At 35.6% G+C, this 22,514-nt stretch overlaps 1 protein-coding gene across 1 annotated transcript; it reads left to right on the forward strand.

Annotated features, from left to right (window-relative positions):
• Positions 1 to 13,214: 13,214 nt before the first annotated feature.
• On the forward strand, positions 13,215 to 14,124 carry LOC140827371 (uncharacterized). Its single transcript, XM_073190033.1, has 2 exons — positions 13,215 to 13,857; positions 14,018 to 14,124. The coding sequence occupies exons 1-2, from the start codon at positions 13,215 to 13,217 to the stop codon at positions 14,122 to 14,124; spliced, it is 750 nt and encodes a 249-aa protein (XP_073046134.1).
• The last annotated feature ends 8,390 nt before the right edge of the window (positions 14,125 to 22,514 follow it).

The following is a 22,514-nucleotide window of genomic DNA, read 5'->3' on the forward strand; positions in this document are numbered from 1 at the left end:
TAATAATTAAAAATAAAATATAATTTTTCAAATTGAATAATTAAATCACTAATTAGTATGAAATCAATTAGTAGAATAAGACGATGAAATGTGAACTTTATTTTAATAAGTGGTCAATAAAATTTAAGAAATTTTATCTTTGAAATTATTGATCTTATATCACATAATAAAAACTATTTTTTGTCTTTATTCAAAACATTAATGTGTATATTATGCAGCTAAAAAAACATATAGCGTAGACTGGGGACTTAAGATACGCCTGGTTGGTTAATTGACCCATCTAGTCGGAAACTGTCACACCCTTACTCTATACTTAGCATGATTACCATAATCAAAATAGGATTTGAATGATATAACTATATTATGAAGAAAATCAAACAAGAAGCGTCACTTTGATGGTTTATAAAATTTTTGGCATGATGTCCCTACATTTTGTTTAAACCAAAACCTCAAGCAATACCATATATACAACAATACGATACCAACTAAAATGTCATTCAACTCAAGCAACAACCTCAAGCATATTTTGTATCATCATAACCATCGTAAAAACTTGTTCAAACCCTGACATATTTTAGTACAATACATATGCGGAAGCTATAAAATACTAAGTCCCGGTTCTTGTCGAGGTGAGGCACGTCACATGCATCCATTGGCGAACCGGCATCCTATGCATCTTCGCTACCTGATCCTGTAATACATGAGCTACGTGAGTTTATAAAACTCAATAAGTTGGCACTTGTACGTATCAATATGCGTCGAAAGAATATACATATCAAGTCGTGACAACAATGAAACTTTAAACCATGTCATATCATAGCATATATTCATGTTCATTTTTGTACTTGAGCCTCATTAGTTGACCTGTACTACTATGCTTGCTTTATTATATAGCTACTACTGTGTTGGACGTCAGGGAGCAACCTTTGGCAACCCCACGCCCCATGAACATATATTGACCAATAGCTTTGGTGGACTTAAAACCACCCATGATGTCAACAAGCTCTATATCATGTAAAATCAGTCCTTTTTCTTTCAATGTTCATGTTCATGTTCATAACATAGCACTCATCATCAATATTCATGAGTTCCTTACATATTTAATACATAACAATGGAATATGATGCTATGTTTTCATCAATAAGATACTAACAATGTACATATAACAATAATCAATGAGAAGTATTTGAAATCATAATATTACTCATGTATTACTTCAAGAACATGCCAACTTACCGTCCAAGCTTAAGAACACTGGTTTAAGATGGTGTTTCTCGCTCCTATACTGTCAAATACATCAATAAACCCATCACTATGTATATATTAGGTGAAAATCACTCCTCTACATGTAGAACAACTAAAAGAGAAGAAAACTTACACATATATGATGTTCTTGTGATGGAGAATAAACTTCTAACCTCAAAACTTTGAAAGGAATTAAGAAGGAAGCTTTGGAGGGAGATTTATTGGAGTTTCTCTCGAGTATTTGCTGCTAAGGAATGGAAAGTACTGAAGAAATGGTTTAGAAACTCGAAACTTATCTTCTTATATATTAGGCGGCGCTCGGGCGGTAGTTTTCTACCGCTCGAGCGCGGAATGTTCTGTCCAAAATGTAAAATTTTGGTGCACTGACGCTCGAGCGGTCATATTCTACCGCTCGGGCACCACATGTTCTGGAAAAATAATGAACTTCAAATACACCGGCGCTCGGGCGGTTAAATCTTACCGCTCGGGCGCCACCTGTTCTGCTTCTGCGCGCTACTTCATCGAAGATCGCTCCGGGAACGTCTCTTCCGTTCATAATCTGAAAAAATGGTAAATTAGGAAGTTGTATGTCTTGGCTTGAATCTCCCACTGGTTTCATGTCATTTGGAGGTCTGAGTAAAAAGTTATGCCCATTCTCCCAACATGTGTCATTGTAGGAGTGACGATACACACAACTCACTTCGGGGCGCTTTTGGCTTGTCTTCCACAATGATTTGGACAAAACTCAAAATAAGAAAGTTGTAGTATTGTATCTTAGCTTTCTAATGGTTAAAGCCTCACACAATTTGGATCAATATTCAAATCATTATGCTAAAACCCATACGAACTACCATATTTACATCTCATTTCCCACAACTTCCATTACACTATCATCACCTACACATCTTACTCTACTATTTAGACATATATTCATTCTCAATATACCATGGGCAATATAAAAGTCATGTTCAATCTCAATATCGATACCTCAATCATCACGTGGAATCTAACGAGCTAAATAACTACATAATAAACGACATAAACGCATTATTATCATTTGTACGAGTACCCGGGCATTACAATTAATCTCACCTAACTGGTAAACAAATCCATGTAGACAATATACATTTAACCTTGCGGGGCGTCACCTGTATCACTAACACTCGTCAGGAGGGTACTAGGAGGTTCTCGGCGTAGACACCTTAACACTCAAATAAGCAAGCAGTTCGAAGAAAATCCCCAAAAACTAAAGAGCTTGAGCAAAAATGAGAACATATCTTGAATTTTGTAGGAATTTGTCTATTTATAGATTTTTAGGAGTGTCTAATAGCTTGGGCTTTCGCAAGAACAATCCGAATTTTGAGCCTCAACCGTGTTAAAATTCAACAAATAACTAATTGAATTAGGTTTATTTTTATTAATCCAACACATAATTAATCGAGTTGGATTAAATAATTAGATTGTGCTTGTACCTATCATATGCCCCCAACTCTCGAGCAGCACCAGGTAAATGGACGTGATCGAGAGTATAAATTATGTACGAAAATTAATCAATCAAAGATCAAAATTTTTATACACGTTTAGGGGAATGATTTTATTTCTTTTTTGTGGTAAAATCATTTTTTTAAATATTTCCAGCTGCTATAAATATGAGTAGGCATGAAATAAACCAAAAGAAGACAAAACAATTGCAAAAAGAACTGTGAGTGGACCGAAATTGCAGACATGAGTACGCATTGTCTTTTCCATCTTTTTATTATTTTTGTATTGCTTTTGACTTTTCATGGTGCATTGTCATTTTCATCCTTTTTGTATTGTGTCTTGTATTAAGGCTTTTCAAACGTGTCTTACTGTAATTTTGACAATATTTTTTACCTTCTTTCATGTTTGAACGAACGAGATGGCTTCTCCTCGGTGTTTTTTTTATTTTGTTGTTTGGGTTTTGAATTTGTGTCAGGTGGAATGAGGGAGACTGTGGAATTGCTCGATTTCATCTGCTGATGTGGTGTATTTCTGGCGACATGGCGGATATGGAGAAGAGTCGTTCACTGCTGGAAGGAGAGATGATTGTTTCTGTTCGGTTGAAAGGGCGGTGAATCATCAACATTTATTGTGGTTGGGTTCGGAGACAGCACTGTGAAAATCTTATTGTTCATGGCAGCGAAGATGGTGGTGATGGTCATTATGCATTCTTGGGCGACCCTGGTTGTGGCTGTGGAATTGTGTGCTTCGACAAGGATTTCATCGGTGTTGTTGGTGTTGTCAAGCCGGCTGTGGCATTGATGATCGTACTGTTGCTACTTGAGGTGGAGAGCATACCATATGAAGATGGCAGTGTCTGTGGTGAGTTTCTTCTCCAAGTGCAGGTTCTCGGGCGGTGACGACAGCGGCGGGACCTTTAATCAAAAGTGGTGTTGCTTTTTAACTGTTAGGAGAAAATGGCATTCTGATGTGCAATCCAGAGGTGGAGTTGGACTTGCTATGATGTTCAAAGATCGGAGCCATGGTGGATGAATTTCCCGTTGGGGGAGACTAGTGGCATGTTGCTGACAAGATGCAGCAACGACAGTGACTGGTGCTGATAGGAGGCCAGAGTCTATTTATCTAGGGTTTCATGTTGATCAACCCCTATTTACTATTATTGTTATTTAAAAAAAATGTATGTGCTATATATATTTTAAGTTTCCGGTAAATTTCATGTTTTTCAGTTTTTGAGAGATCTATTGATTTTACACTTGTTCGTCATTGTTTGAGAAATGACCCCGCAATTAAATGATGATGACTTTAAGTTTTTTCCATATAATTTTTGATTTTCATGACTGGTATTGTTTTTAGGTATTTTGATAAATAAGAAAAGATGGAAAAATCTATATATGTTGTGTTCCTCGAGGGAAGGAGTATTCCTTGCTAATGGCCAATCGTCGGTTTAGACGAATTTTCATAAGTGGTTCTAGCGCCAGTGATGATTCTGATAGTTACTCTTCATAGTCGGATTCTTCTGACTTCTCGGGTGGTTCGGCCTCTTTTAGTGACTTAAAGACTCGATCTGTAGCATCTCGTGGGTTTCTTAGGGGACATACGCCATTAGAGACTCCCTTGTTGGATGATGACCCTGAATCTAGCAAAATTTTAGGCGGTGACCTTAGAGGTACTCTGACTATCCAATATGTGAGGGGGTCTGCGCGAAGTACTTGGAATACCACCTGAGTGTGACATTAAGGTTCCAGGGCCTCGAGATGACTGCCATAACCCACCGTCGGTTCATTTCACCCTTTTCTTTGAATACTTTACTGGTGGAATATTGTTTCCTCCACAACCTCTATTAGTGGAATTGGTCAAAAGCCCTGGTATAAGCTTTAGTCAATTGACCCAAATGTCGTTATAGTTTATTCGGCCTTTTGTCGTATGTTTACTTGTTTCATTATTGACCTTTTACAGAGACGTTGCATCGGTAGCACCATGAGGTTGGCCAAACCCCATCTTTTTCTTTTCTCTCTCTTTTTTTTTGGGAGCCTTCGACGACTACATGTGTAGGTGACGATATAAGAATACAAATTCAGAGTATTTCGCATAGCAATTCATTGCTGATAAAGGAGAATAACTGACAGCTTTATTGAATATCATAACGGTGGATATACATGGATAAAATGATGACACAAGAAGGAACAAAACATAAGTTATTATTCTCTTATTCAACTACCACTTTATAATGGCCTTCATATTTTATTCAAGTTTTTCGATGGGGCGTAAGACATCAACTTTCTCATCACAAGTTGTCCTACTTGGAAGGATCTTGGATTTACTCGGTCATTGTAAACCCTAGCCATGCGTGCCTTGTACCTCTCTGCATTGATTGATGTTTCCTCCTACACTTCGTCGATTAAATCCAAGGAAGCTCGAAGGGCCTGATCATTCTTTAGCTATATGTATTGTTTCACCCTTAATGAGGTCTCTCTTATCTCAGCTGGGGCTACAGCTTCAACATCGTAAGCTAGATTGAAAGGTGATGCCCCTTTCGACGTGCACGGTGTTGTTCGGTATGCCCACAATACGCATGCAAGTTCTTCCACCCAGTTTCCTAGCATTGCCAAGACGAGTCTTCAGATGCTACAAGATAGTTCGGTTAGTTACCTCTATTTGCCCATTAGCCTGTGGGTTGCCAACCAACGTAAATAATTGTTTGATAGAGACCCTGACACCACTAATTTAATTTTGGTCTCGAGAATTGGGTGTCGTTGTCCGAAATCAGTGCTCGGGGAATCTTGAATCTGCATACTATGTTTTTCGGCAGAAAACCTATGACGTCTGTAACATCCCGAAAATTTGAAGGTCCACGTGAACCACATGCATACAAGTTATCAAATTTCTTATGTATTGTAATAAAATTGTTTTAATTGCATGAATTGATTATGGTAGGTATGTTTACATGTTTAAAATGTAGTTTTCTATTAGAACGTATAAAACTGTATTTTTAAAGGGTATTCGAGACGCAATCCAGGAACAGAGACCGAAGACCTTATAAGGGAAAATATTTTTATTAAATTATTATTTTTAATTATTTAATATATGGTATATTTTAATATATATATATTTTCGAAAATGAGGTATTTTGAGGTGTTTTTATGCACCAAGTCGTAATTTTAGACCAGCAATCAATTTTTTGACGAAAATAGGGACTTTTTGGAGGCTCGGTTAATATTTTCAAAAAATTAACCCAAACAAAATATTTTAATTACCATCTAATGGCCTATTATACTAGTTTAATGGGCTTATACATGTACCATGTATCTTATACACTACAAGAAAAACGACTTTCCGCAGCACGTCATCAACAGCGTACATTAAAAGTACGCTGCGAATACTACTTTTCACGGCGTGCACCCACCCGTGCGCCGTTAATAGTGTTGCACTTGATACTATTAACGGCGTTCATTAAAAGCACGCTGCGGATAGTACTATCGACGGCGTGCATATAAAGCACGCTGCGGATAGTAACTTGATACTATTAACAGCGTGCATTAAAAGCACGCTGCGGATATTACTATGGACATCGTGCATTAAACGCATGCTGCGGATAGTAATATTTGCAGCATGCTTTTTTGTATGCTGTTAATAAATTATATAAACAACAGCGCACAATAAACGCACACCGTTAATAGTAATATTAACGACGTGCAAGTTTATGCGTGTTGTTAAAAATAAATCTTTTTTTTAAAAAAAAATCGTTTTCAGACATTAACAGCGTACATTAATCGCAAGCCGTTAATAGTATTATTCACGGCCTGCATATTATTAGCACGCTGCGGAAAATGAGGTCGAATTTCGATTTCAGGCCATATTTAGCGACGGTTTATCTAAAACCGTCGCCGATGTAAACTCGAGTGGCATAAACATTTAACGACGGTATCTAAAACCGTCGCCGATGTACATCGGCAACGGTTATCAAATACCGTCGCTAAAAGAATACATCGGCGACGGTTTAGTACCAAACCGTCGCAAACAATCGCAAATTATCTATTTAATCCTATCTCCGTTGCACTGTCCTCCACACCATTTAACAAGACTTAAAATTTTCTCTGCTAATATGATTTTAGTTTCGATTTAGATACCTGTTTTATTTCAATTTTTGGTTAATTTTTTAATTGTATTTTTTATTAAAATTTGTTAAATTATAAAAGTTAATTTTTTTTATATTTACGCAAATTTAGCGACGGTTTTTAGAACCGTCGCAGAATTTTAAACCGTCGATCTAATTAAAGACCGTCGCTATATCAGCGACAGAATTACAATTCCGAACCGTCGCTGCCAGGCGAGGCGACGGTTTTATATAAACCGTCGCTAATATTTTGTTTTTTTATGACTTTTAACGGTGTACGCATGAATGCTGTGGAAAGTTGTATTAACAGCGTACATAAGCACGCCGTTGATAATAGTATTAAAAGCGTGCAATGCACGCCGCGGATAATCTTGTACTTTTAACCGCTTGCAACTTTGCAGCGTGCAATGCGCGCTGCGGAAAGCCCGTATGCGCGCTGCGGAAAACCATTTTTGTTGTAGTGATATAATAAACAAAGCCCTAAAACCCTAAACATATACACACAAGCACACACACACACACACGCACACACACATCACCTAGAAACATATTAGGACTCTCCATCAGCAACACAACCACACACACACGTGTTTTTTGAGAGAAAATCATGTGGAAGTCGAAGGAATTCAGCTAGGTCCCTCTCTGCCGATGTTCTTCACATTGCAAGTCGTTTTTCGTGCGTAATAAATGCAAAGGCATGTCTTAATATTCTTTCGCTCATCTTTCACACCATATTTTATGTTTTGATGCATGATTGCATGAAAAACATGACACAATTTGTATATTTTCATTTCTATGGCATAAACATGATAAAACTAGAGTTTTCATCTTTTAAAACTCTTGCTTACAATGCACAAAGGGGCTGCAATGGTAGGGTTACTAGAAGGGATGATTTTGCAACATGTTTAAGGGTTCTTATGTGCATGTTTAAGGAATGGATAAGATAGGTTAACATGATGAACAAAAATTGGGATCAAATGGGGCTAGGGTTGCGTTTTTGGTCCTAGGCGAGGGAGGCTGCTAGCTGCTAATTGGGATGGGTTCAAGGGTCCTAAGGGAGACTATTCATGGTCATGGAGGAGCAGTGCAAGGGCTGGAAATGGAGGACATAGACTGCACGTCGTTTTGGGTGGCTAGGGCATGCAAGGGATCAGGTTTAGGGGATGGGACTGCTAGGCTCGCTAAGTTCGGTCTAGGAGTGTCCTAAGGGTTCGGTCTAGATCCTAGGATGGCTGGTTAGGGGATGGACATGGTGGTTAAGGGCTGGAGTCGAAGGGACTAAGGGTTGGTGCAAACTAGGACTTGGTTCGAATGAGCAAAATTTTCCAGCAGCTTCCTAGGCTTGTTCAAGGGTCTTAATTGGCTTGATTTGTGTCATATAAAGTATGGTTAGGTGTTAATAAGTTATTGTTCAAGTTTGGTTAAGTTTCGAGTCGAATCAGATTAAAACCGAGACGTAGGTTTAAGTTTTAAACGAATTGGGAAATTAGCCGAGGAGCTTAATTTTAAGTCTAAGAAATATTTATGGGTGTATTTTAATGTATTACATTAAGTTTGGATGGATTTGGGTCGTCATTTTAAGGTCTAAGGATGAATTGAGAAAGTTAGGGTTTCAGGGGCAAAATGGTCATTTTACACCTGAAAAACGTTAGACGTCTTGGCAGCGCCCTGAATGCTGTAATGAATGTTACAATGTCTATTTTAAATGTTTATGAAATTTTATGATGAAACGTTAATTCTAAAAGATGTGTTGCATGCTTGATTTTAAAAATAAAAATGATATATATATATATATGTATGTATATATATATATATATGTATATATTTATGCATGAATTTTTATATATGATGAAAATGATGAAAAGTTGAAGAATATGACTTGATTGTGACATAAGGATATGATTGGAGATATCGTGAGGGAAAATGCCTCAGAGGGAGCCTGTCTATAGGAGAAGGCCCCAGTGGGAGCCCAGGTGCTGGAAAAGGCTCCGGAGGGAGCCCATTTACAGGAGAAGGCCCCAGAGGAGCCCGACGATCATATTTCTATCGAAATGATATGATGATATGTAAGATCAAGTCTCAGTTGATGGGTGAGAATGTCGCTGATGTCCCCGTCGCCTGGTACCATAGTTATACATTGATGGATCCATCGACCTACCACTGAAACGAAGTCACAATTGATAATAGAGATTTAATAAAAAGGAAAACCTATATTTATATGATGAATGAAAAATTTTTATAAAGAAAGGAAAATTTTTTAAAGCTGATGCATATTCATGAAAATCTATTTTTAGTAAAAGTATTTTTATTGATGCATGTGATTGTATATGTATTACTTGTTATCATGCTTAAGGTTTGCTGAGTCATTAGACTCACTAGGTATGATCGATGCAAGTGAGCATGAATTTGATGGAGGACTTGATGGTTGAACTAGCTGGACTGATGGTGCATATAACCCGAAGACCTTTGCTAATTTTCCGCATTATGTTTATGATTTAAGATTACTTCAAATATTTTATGACTTTTGATGCTTTTGAGCGAATTTAAAATGGTTATACTTTATTTTGAAAAATACTAGTTTTAAGTTTACTTGACATTTAAGATTTTATATTTTGAATTGCATTTTTGAGATTTTCAAATAATTAGTTGGGGAGTTATTTTAAATGGTGCAAAATATATTTATATATGTATTATGATTCGGCCGAAGTATTGTAAGAAAGAAGAAAAAAACTTCTAACACATTTTAAAGAAAAACGAGTAGTGGACGTTTCAATGTCTTTCTCCGAAATTTTTGCCAATGGTTCTGCCTCGACCCACTTTTTGAAATGATGTACAGTGACTATGTGAAATTTTCTCTGTCCCATAGCTTGGGGGAAAGGTCCGACAATCCATTCCCCACCGGGCAAAAAAGTAGAGGTCTTTCAAGTGATTGTAACAACATCGCGGGTTGGTGATGGAAATTGGCATGCTCTTGGCAAGCTCGCCAACGTCTAACCAATTCCATGGAGTCTTTCCTCATGGTCGGCCAAAAATAACCTGTTGTAAGGTTTTACCAGTCAATGCTTTCCCTCCTAAGTGGTTTTCACATATTCCCTCGTAGATCTCGGGGAGTACGTAGTCTGCCTTGCTCGGGGTGAGGCACTTCAAGAACGGTTGAGAGTAACCTCGTTTATAAAGCTCCCCGTCTATGATTGTGAATCGCACAGCTCTTATCCTAGCTTACGTGTAGTGGAGGGATCTCGAAGGAGATCATCATGCGTGAAGTATTATTTCTCGGAAATTTTGTAATAAAATATTAATTCGTGAGATCAATGATCATGTATTGAGTATCAAGTCCAAAGGCATGGTAGTCTTGGACTTCGATTTATAAAAACAATTTGGTCGAGCAAAACTTAGTTAAAAGCTAATGCATTTTATTTGCATGTCAAATATGTTCCAGACACATGAGATGGACCACCTGCTAGTCTGCGAAATGAATCATTGTGTGAATCGAGACAAACATACCACAACAAAATGTCCACCGCCTTGCTTCAGCATGTGAGGTGCCAAGAGTCCTGTTACAGATATTTGTCCCATTACATTGACGTCAAATGTAGCCTAATAAGAAAGCATATTATTCAGATGATTAGCTTTGGAGTGGAATTCGTGGATGTACTCATCGATTGTGCTTGCTTGGATTGCCTTCTGGTTCGCATTCTCAGTTGGAACGAAAATCAAACCTGAGATTGGAATGAAATCGTGAGAATAATCAGCGCCTTACCTCATGAGGACATCTTTGATTCAAGCTCAAAACTTGAAATTGATGGTACAAACCGAAGCTACAAGACAAGAGCTACAAATCACGGTGGTTGATGTCTAATTTTTGGCGGATGGGAGGTAGTGGCGGTGAAAAGCGAAGGGGAAGAAGGGTTTAGCGATTTGGAGCTTAGGTATCGATGTGTTCGAGATTTGGATTGGTTTCTTCTTCTCAAAAATTTTGGGATTTGGGTTGAGTTGAGCATATATGGAGATTTGCTAGCATGCTTACGTGAGATACACAACATCATTTAAAAAATTCAAAGACAATGATTTTTGTAAAACTCTTGTCTTACACCTAAAAAAAATTCGCTCAAAGACAATAATTTTTTTAAAACCGTTGTTGTAGTTCCAAAAAACCTGCTCATAGACAACGATTTCTAATAATTACTTATCGGTAAGTAGCTCATAAATACTTAAAATCAAACCTAAATGTGCTTCCACTCCGTATGTCAGTATTAATATGTTTGAACTCCCTGACATCTCTCATTATGTGTTTAAGATCTCTACTTGGTAACAAGTTACAATGCTGCCCTCATTGATTTTATAAAACCCGGAAATACCCTTATATGGGCTTGTGTAAAAAAAATCATTCCCCAGAAACCCAAGTGGATCGGCTCTCATTATCCTCAACCCTTAAACACTCCTCTTTTCCCATTGCCGATGCAAATCTTAGGGAAAAATTGTGGCTAAATCCTTTGAACGACTAAATAAGAATAAATTTTGCACTCAATTTTTCTTCGTTGTCTGCAATCTCTCGTGACTTTTGTCCTTTAATTTTCTGTGTAATAGAATTTGCTGGAGTTGGGTCATCATCGAATCTTGCGTTTCTTGGTACCTGCAAGTTCCATAACCAACTCTTTGTTATTTCAATTTTCAGTGAGTGTAGTTTGTTTCATATTTTTGCTAGTCTAGGAAAAAAACGAGGAGATTAATCCTCAATACATTACTATGCAATACCTAGCTCCCCCAACATAAGATGTACGTGACGTTGAACAATGATGATGATGTGCTTAATATGATCCATCTTCTATGTGTATGAAGCCTACAGTGATTGAACTGTTGGCAGAGAGAAAAGAACAGATTGGAGGTGGAAAATTTGTGGAGAGGTGATATTGTTATTTAGTTCGATTTTGTATGTTGTGTTTTTTTTTTGTATGTTTTTTGCGTTCATATTGCACTTTATTTTAGTGATAATACTGAAAGTTAATAATACAGTGGTTTTTTTTTTTGTCTATTTGTTAGACTAATTCAAGCAGTAGTCTATTTTGTGTCATTATTTCCATTTCAGTAAGTAAACTGATGCCAAAATTTTCAGTATCTATTGTAATACTAATGTTTTCCATTAGAGAACTTAGTTTTTACCTATTTATTACTGAATATATGGTTATGATATTGGTAAGGGTTGAGGAAGATGACACACATTCCAGTAGTGATAATGAGCTCGAAGATTCCCCCGTACAAAATTCCATTGACGCTTGGTTTCATTGCATCCGAGGCGAGGGACAAATATTCAAGTATGCTGCAGAATGTAGAACCTATATTAAAAAGTATTCGATTGCTACCAGAAATTCATATTTATATAAAAAAATGATCGAGAAAAGATTATCGCTATTTGTAGTGTAAAAGTTGTAAATGTGGGTTTTATGCATCTCCACATAAAGCAGACAATCTATTTGAGATTAGAAAATGCAATTTACAACACTCGTGTGGAGAGGATAATTTACGTAGTAGAGGGCATCCTAGAGCTGATGCAGCTTGGGTTGCTAATGTATTGAAGGATAAATTGAGGGGAGAGCCTTCTTATACTTCTTGTTCAATGATGAGGGATTTACATAGGGACTATGGAGTAGAGATAGGTTATCGCAAGGTGTGGAAGGGCAAGAAAATACGATGCATGATATTCACGGTTCAGAAAAGGGCTGCTACAATAGATTGAGATGGTATTGTCAACCTGTTAGAGAAACAAATCCTGGCAGTGTTGCTGAATGTGAGATAGATCCGGTAAGTAATAAGTTTAAACGATTATTCATTTGTTTTAATGCATGTGCAGTTGGTTTTGCTACTGGTTGTAGACCATTGATATTTTTGGATGGAAATCACATAAAAAATAAATACAAAGGAAGTATGCTACTTGATGTGACGAAGGATGCCAATGACGATCTTTTCACTTTAGCATATTCTGTAGTAGATGCGGAGAATGATTCTAATTGGGAATGGTTTTGTTATCATTTGAGATGTGTCATACTTACGCATCATACCATGGGATTCGATATCAAGGCTATCCAACTTTTAGTTCCGGGTAGTCATCATGCGTATTGTTTGAGACACTTAGTCGATAATTTTGTGAAGACGGTTAGTAATTAATTAATGTTTTTTTTGTGTATTATATGATTAAATAGTTTTAATGTATGTAGTGTTATTAGAAAAAAATTTATTAATTGTCTTTTGCTCATTACAGGTGTTGTGAAGTTATCCTCTACATAACAAAAAATATTGGTCGTCGGTATTCAAAAAAGCTGTCTATGCCCCATCACAACATGAGTTTTCACAGCACATGAATAATATCTTTGAGTCAATGCCACTTGCAGTAGCATTTATTCAGAAGTCTGAGCCTGAAAGCTGGGCTAATGCTTTGTTTCGTGTAAATCGTTGGGGTGTTATAAATAATAACATCGCTGAATGTTGGAATAATTGGGTTAAACCAGCTCGTTATCTCCCTGTTGTTTCTATGGTTGACCATATACGTGTAGAAATAATGAATATGATGAACCGACGACGCGAAGGAATGGTGAAAGAATTAAGCCCAGCAAAGGAGAAGGCTATTATGAGAACATACATTGAATCTCGCACCTTGAGCGTGCACCGTTCATGTGGTTGGAAGTTTGAAGTATTTGATGGTGATAAAACATGTGTTGTTGATTTGAATGAATGGACTTGTTCATGTAGAACCTGGAAGATACATATGCTTCCTTGCAAACATGCTTGTGCTGCCATAGAATCGAAGTCAATGTCGGTATACGCCTTCTGTGATAAATTTTTCAAAACTAATATGTATCGTCAAACATACAAGGGCATTATTAATCCCATACCGACATTTGACATGTATGAGTTTAATGGCGATGAAGGATATGTAATCAATGCTCCTGATGTGCGTAGTCAGCCAGAGCGTAGAAGGACTCAAAGAATACCATCCCAAATTCAATCACGTCTGTCAAAGTGTAGTCGTTGTCGTGTACGAGGACACAACCATAGAAGCTGCAAAGAAGCTATAAACTAGCTTATTTTGTCTTTTTGGTTATTTTGAATGGTGCTCGTAGAAATTTGTTCACTTTTCATTGACCATTTTCAATTTCATTTTCATTTGTTACTTTCTTACAGTTGATAAAATTTTGCTAATTTCTACAGAAAAAAGACAACAGTGGATTCAATTTTGGACGTGCGCAAGAGGAGACACACCTGTTCCTGTGGCAGCATTGGCGGTGTAGCCTTGATTTAATTATTGTGTTTTTGCATACTGTTGGTGTTGAGTTGTTAGGTGTTATATGATTTTTTGAATTTGAATTTTGTTGTAACATTTCATGTGTTGTCTTTGTAATGTATACAATTTGTGGTTCAGTTTCAGAATGATTTTGTGCCACTAGTGTACGATATTATATGATTTCAGAATTATTTTTCTGCCACCGGTGTATATATTTGTGGACACCTACTGGTATATTTGGTTGAGGGTTTGTTGTCCATTTTCTGGTTTGTATGCATTGTGGTCGATTATATCACATTGGAAAAAAAAATATAGCACAAAATTGGCTGAATCTAGTATCATATATATATCGATATGGTACACAATAGGGAAAATTCTGGTACAAATATTTCATGACGTTGGAATTTGGATGCTCCTGTAATATATAATTTGTTATTGTGTTTTGGACACCTATTGGTACATGTGGTTAAGGGTTTGTTGTCCATTTTCTGGTTTGTATTCATTGTGGCCGATTATATCACATGAGAAAAAAATGGAGCACAAAATTGGCTGAATCTAGTATCATATATATATATATATATATATATATATATATATATATATATATATATATATATATATATATATATATATATATATATGGTACACAATGGGAAAATTTTTGGTACAAATATTTTGCAATTCACCTAGACATTAATACAAACATTATTGAAGCACGCAAAGCATAATCAGACATTGTTCATGATGGCAATTTCACTTGGACATTAAAACAAACACAAGAGCTAAAATGAGCAAACTTGCAATTAAAAAACATGTGCAACCGAAACAACAACAAATTCCTGCCATATTGGTGGCCACGTTGTCGTTCTTATCAGAGAGAACGTTATCGTCACGTGGTGGCAAACCATGTGTCGCTGAAGAGGAAGATTTTGAGTAGCTGAAAGTTGTTTTCATAGGTGTACTGATGTTGGATTTTGATGTATTTTCTTCAAATACTTGGCTATGGTATTCGTCACACCAATAAAACTGATTAGGATGTCGTAGCTCTCGAGGACAAATGTAGTAACACTTTCCCGGACGGGTAGCTCATGGACCGGCTTCTCGTAAATTCATTTTTCCATAGCCACATTGGCATTCGGGTTCATCCTTGAACTCCATTCAGCAACAATGGAGGTCGTGTGTTCTTACAAAAGGATGAGAAGTGAAGATAGTTGAGAGGGAACCCAACCAAAAATTAATGTTGTGGTCTACGTTCAAAACTTTTCAGAGTCAAATTTCGCGAGTCAAAGTTGTGTACATCTGTTGTCACTGACAAAGTAGTAGAGTGAAGGTGAGGTTTTTGTTTTTTTGACTATGGTGAAATGTGTAATTATGTCATTCTCAATGGTGCTACATTTTTAAAATGTAGTACTAGATAATAGTCACTGTGGTGCTTCGTAAAGGAATTATTGTCCTGTAATTCGGATTTTATGTACCTTTGTTTTACATATATAGATATGGTGCACACTTAGCACATAGAAAGCGTATAGACATAGTAATCGTGAGTTGTGCTCCATTTTTATAATTTAGTACTAGATAATAGTCAATGTGGTGCATCTTGAAGGTCTTATTATCCCGTATTTTGGCTTTTATGTAACCTAACATTCATTCCCAACTAACATATCGAATCATGTTACATAAATGTTGATTAATGTTACAAGTTGCTCGATTTTAGGCAAATGATACCACAGATTGGTTATTGAGGTGCTCCATAATATACAAATTACTGTATTTGTGTTTCTTTGTATCAATAGAATGAGCAATACATAAATACATCATATGACCATAAACAACGTATTACATTAATAACAAGTCAACAAATATTTGAAATGATTACATAAATAATACTCGTCTATTTTTTTTAAACTTAAAATATTTACCAAATCGGTATATTTCAGTTGTCGTTTCATTTATATGTCAATTTAAAACACATCTAGCTTATTTAATATGTCATATAACATTTTTATGACAAATAATTTTTTATTTAACTTCAATTTCGATAAGTTTATTTTCTGCTGATGAGTTGTGAATGATATGGATAAAAAAATCTTACGGGCAAACATAAGTATTTGAAAATAAACCTTTCAGTATTGTCAAACAACATAAGTATTTGAGAATAAAAAACTCAGCGTTGTTCAAACAAACATATCAATTGGTTTTATCATTAATTAGTTGAAAGCATCTCACGACCATCAACTTTGAACAACAGTTAATGTAAAATGATCATTGTGACTCAAGATTATCTGAGCTCCATATAATACTTCATCAAACTAGTTAAATGCTCGCTATATAATTTCTCAAATTCAATAAAACCCACAACTTTCTTGATATTGTTCAAATGTTTCAAATTGAACTCGAGATAAAATCGAGCTTAATCAATTATTAACAAAAAATATTCAAATTAGTTTTTTTATGATTTAATATTGAACTAAAAAAATTTTATCGTGTCATCAACTCAACATATAATTATAATAATAAAATAGTAATAAATTTGGACCCCTCCGAAGCCGGGCCCCGAGGTGTACGAGGTGAGGACATGGGTGCACAACTAGTACATGCACGCATGGATGTCGACGTGGTGTACGAGGTGCTCAATTTTAGGCAAATGATACCACGAACTAGTTACTTAGGTGCTCCATAATATACAAAGTGTATTGTATTTGTGTTTCTTTGTACCAATATTTTATGAAGTGAGGACATGGGTGCACAACTAGTACATGAAAGCATGGACGTCAACGTGGTGTACGAGGTGCTCAATTTTAGGCAAATGATATCACGAATTGGTTACTTAGGTGCTCCATAATATACAAATTGTACTGTATTTGAGTTTCTTTGTACCAATATTTTATGAAGTGAGGACATGGGTGGACAACTATTACATGCATGCATGGACGTCGACGTGGTGTACGAGGTGCTCAATTTTAGGCAAATGATATCACGAATTGGTTACTTAGGTGCTTCATGATATACAAAGTGTACTGTATTTGTGTTTCTTTGTACCAATATTTTACGAAGTGAGGACATGGGTGTACAACTAGTACATGCACGCATGGACGTCGACGTGGTGTACGAGGTGCTCAATTTTAGGCAAATGATACCACAAATTGGTTACTTAGGTGCTGCATAATATACAAAGTGTACTGTATTTGTGTTTCTTTGTGCCAATATTTTAAGAAGTGAGGACATGGGTGTGCAACTAGTACATGCATGCATGGACGTCGACATGGTCTTTAGATTACTAATTTTTGTAATGGAAAATAATCGTTCCAAAAAGTATTATCTTTTCACCATCATATGTTAGTCATTAGTACAAAAGAGAAAACAACACAAAACATCACATTAACACCAAAGGGAGCCCAAGTTTTAACCTCTTCTGTACTAAACAATTGTATTTTTCAATATTCCATTACCATCAGAAATTATAGTGGCGGCAACACAGGCTCGATAAGTGTCCATCTTCACATCTTGTTCATATGTCCAAATTTCTTCAATATCACAACAGAGACACTCTATCCACATGCATGCATAAACGCCACAATCCAGAGATGTACCTTGTTGACGGCATCGTTGTCTCAAAACATCATCACTGCCTATGGTGAATTCGGATATATGTGAGACATAACCACTCAAAAAACGTGGTTGCAATAAATAGAATTGATTGACACTCGAATCATTACTATTGTTGGAATATAATATTGTCATACTTACCATTACTTTTATCAGCCCCAACTGCAAAAGGGATCGTGAAGCGAATTGAAAAGTAGGAATTTCCCTTCAGATGCTTTGAAAACTAGCAAATACCAATGAAATATGTCATTAATTGGAAAAATGATATACTTGCATCTTCTGAAAAGATATTCGTTTAGTTCATGCAACTTCTCTCGCGTCGTGGATGTAAGCCTACCAATGAAATTTCCATACTCTGTCTTGCTTATATGTCTCCTTTTACCGTATCGTACCAAATATTCAAGCACTTTATTCTACAAATTCACAAAAAAATATACATACTCCATAATCCAATAAGTTGAACAAGAATTCAATTTCAATCGCACCTGTACCAACGTGTCCATACAGTAAGTCTCAAATCTATAATCCATACTTTTCTTTTGCATTATTCTCATGTACACGTTTATCACAATGCCACTGACGAGCTCACCAAACAAGAAGTCACAAAACAAAGGTCTAGTTAAACAAATATGCCCATCCATCCAAATTATAACACTACAGGAATAGAATACAAAATTCATTACAAACAATGAGAAAAAATATTATGAACAAAAATTAAATTTCAAAGATATATACTCCAATTCTTCCCTATTCAGAAATTCTGTCAACAACTTCTTCTATTCTACATAAATTTCTTCAATCCCAAAAAAATCGCTTCTACCTTTGAATTTCAACATGCAAGTCTTAATAAGACTACTTCCCTCATCAACATCTTGGACATAATTTTCCCATGTTGCAATATATTTTTAATATAAAATGCAAAAAAGATTAGCAGTGGTATAAATAAGAAAATTGACATATTATTGAGATCAAAGTAACTATTCAGGGATTAAATTGTGCTCCATTTCAAAGAAAACCTGTTTTTTGGAACGTCTCTTCCATTTTGGTGTAGAAGCTGGGTGGAGTCACAAAACTCGTGGGTTTTTCTTTTTCACACGATCACCCCTAGTCATCATGGTATCTACAATTGAAGATTGAAAAGGGTGATCTTTGGCACTTCTCAAGTACCAAAGTCACTGCCAGCATCATTCTCATCATCGTCATCTGTTCCACTCCCATTATTTCTGTTGGAAATTTATAGAGTCTTCGGAACTATTCCGGCTATAAAAATTATTTTGATCAGATCAGAAGCACAGCGGAAACGATTACATCATTTCAGAAATTATAATCAAACATAAATTAATGATGAATTTAAATAAAATTAGTTTCTAGAAAAACTAACCTTTTTGTAGTTTTTCTTTCTTTTTGTGAATCCGAGATCTGTAGAAACCACAGCCTTCCAGTACAATCCTTTCTATTGATACGGTAGTGTGTGGGCACTCATAAATATACAAACTTAGAAATCAAATTTTATTATTCTCTCAGAGAATAAATCATGCTCGATATATTTTCATCAAATGAAAAAATATATATATAAATGACTTTTCTTCAATTTTTCTTCTCTTTTTGCATTGCATGTACTGTTATATATATATATATATATATATATATATATATATATATATATATATATATATATATATATATATATATATATAATTGAAATCGTGGCAAATTGATTGTTATAGAAAACAATTTTTATACGTAAGTTTCAATCATTCAATGGATTGCCTTGACAAAGAAAACAATGTTCACATGGTTATTAAAATAATAATAATATACAAGTTGATCAATGTTGACTTAGCCTCTCGTATTTAAAAAAAATGTGTATGTCCATTTATGATTTTATCATAATAACTAAATTTATAATTATCTCATAATTATAATTTAAATATAATTAATAACTCATATTTAATTATATTTATATCTAAGCCTTTGATGATATGGAAACAAATTTCCATTATCTCGAGTGATTTCTAAATTGCATTTCTTATCCGTCATTAATTTGAAAAGCGTACTGGGGACCATGGACTCATAATTAGAAGCTCCAATAAATTAGATAAATAATTAAACTCTTTAAATAATTTACCCAACTTATTAATTCCATAATTACTCCACTAAAAATATGAAATTGCACTCTTCTTCATTATGAAATATTTACTCTACAAAACGAGTAGTCCATTGATATAATCATTACATATGAATTAATCCTCCATAGACAATTCATAATTGAAGCTAGGAATTTTCCGTTTACCTCTTCAATTACTTCTTATCCTCATTTACCATTAATTCACTAGTGAGTGGTTCAATTTATAATTCAATTATAAATTCATTGGGCCCACACTCAGTTCTAGAATTAAACAAATGAGAGAATTATCTTTCTGCTTCTCGCAAGAAGGAATGGATTCCATGTCTGTGAATTCATATTCACAACCATTAATTTCAAATGTAAATCTAAAATACAAGTATTGAGAATGCATAATTGCAAACTTTAAACAAGCAAATCAAGAATCACATTGAAACGAACAGGAGTCTATAATCTCTTCAGGATTCAGATTTATTCATATATGATCATCTTTGTGATTTAATTTAAATTTCATAGTAACGGAATTTTATTATGAAATGTTTAATTAAACCGGTCCAAGTCCTACATAATCTCATTATATATAAAAGTCCTCAAACATCGACAATCCGGATAAGACGGTCACATTCTTAGTGATGCTTTAATTAAAGATCCCATAATTTAATTAATTTCATCACGGACTTAATTTAAGTTTATCATCCATAATTTTAATCCTCTTGTATATATAACTTTTATATATACTAAAATCATGGTTACATCCAATAAACTAGGGATTTTTCTATGATATTTAAGACAATAAATTTCATGTAAATATGTTCAATAATAAATGTCACTTTTATTAATAATATAAAAACATAGTCTAATAACAATGCTTTTAGGGCACTAATCCAACAATCTCCCACTTGCCCTAAAGCATATGAGACATGTCTTTAAGTCCCATATTCATCATATGCTTCTCAAACACTTTTGCAGGCAGTGTCTTAGTGAATGGATCGGCGAGGTTGTCACCAGATGCAATCTTGAGAATGGAAACGTCACCTCTTTGTACTATCTCTCGGATCAAATGGTATTTTCTTTCTATATGCTTCGATCTCTTGTGACTGCGAGGTTCCTTTGAATTAGCCACCGCACCACTGTTATCACACCACAAAGTGAGTGGATTATCTATATTTGGAACAACTTCCAAATCATATAGGAACTTCTTAAGCCATACAGCCTCTTTAGCAGCTTCAGAAGCAGCTATGTATTCGGCCTCCATGGTCGAGTCGGCTGTGCTGGATTGTTTTATGCTTCTCCATATTATGGCACTGTCACCAAGAGTAAACACTGATCCAGATATCGACTTTCCAAAATCTCTGTCTGATTGAAAATCAGAATCAGTGTAGCCGTCTATTTTAAGGTCTCTACCCGAATAAACAAGCATGTAATTTCTCGTTCTCCGAAGATACTTGAGAATGTTCTTTACCGCTATCCAATGATCCATACCAGGATTTGACTGAAATCGACTGACTATCCCCACAGCATAACATATGTCTGGTCTAGTGCACATCATTGCGTACATAAGGCTGCCTACTGCAGAGGCATAGGGAACGCGTCTCATGTCCTCAACTTCTTGCGGTGTCTTAGGACACTGCTCCTTGGAGAGGATGATTCCATGTCGGGTTGGTAGATAACCTTTCTTGGAATCTTGCATTCTATAACGCAATATCATCTTATCAATAAAAGAAGCTTGAGACAATGCAAACAATTTGTTCTTACGATCTCGAACAATTCGAATTCCAAAAACATAATTTGCTTCTCCCAAATCTTTCATTTGGAATTGCTTGGCTAGACAATCCTTTACTTTAGACAATTTTTCTACATCATTCCCAATGAGCATAATATCATCTACGTAAAGCACTATGAATACCACATTTCCATCTTTGATGTGCTTGTATATACAAGGCTCATCAACACTTTGATCAAAACCATAAGATTTAATTGTTGCATCAAATCTATGGTTCCAAGATCTTGAGGCTTGCTTTAGTCCATAAATGGATCTAAGTAATTTGCAAACTTTTGCTCTTGACCTTGTGCTATAAAACCTTCTGGTTGCCTCATGTAGATTTCCTCATCTAGATGACCATTTAGAAAAGCCGTCTTGACATCCATCTGCCATATCTCATAATCAAAATGAGCAGCAATTGAAAGTAAGATGCAGATAGATTTAAGCATGGCTACAGGAGAGAAAGTCTCTTCATAATCGACTCCTTCTTTTTGGGTATAACCCTTTGCAACCAATCTTGCTTTAAAAGTCTCTACTTTCCCATCGGCACCTCTCTTTCTCTTATAGATCCATTTACACCAAATAGGTCTAACCTCTTCAGGTGTATCTACAAGAATCCAGACAGAATTAGAGTATATCGACTCCATTTCTTGGTTCATAGCTTCAAGCCACTTTTCTTTGTCAGGATCTTCCATTGCATGTTGAAATGACAATGGATCATCTTCCACCCCATCAGTGACTGCAACATTTGCCTCTTCGTCTTGACGATAGCGGAGGGGTAGTCTCACTACTCTCCCACTGCGTCGAGGTGAGATTATATCTTGACTTGGTTTAGTGGTATCGTTAGTGGTTTCCTTAACAACATTTGTTGTATGTGGAATGATCTCATCATTTAGTAACTCCT

This window comes from Primulina eburnea, chromosome 3 (genome assembly GCF_022965805.1).
Source record: "Primulina eburnea isolate SZY01 chromosome 3, ASM2296580v1, whole genome shotgun sequence".
NCBI lineage: Eukaryota > Viridiplantae > Streptophyta > Magnoliopsida > Lamiales > Gesneriaceae > Primulina > Primulina eburnea.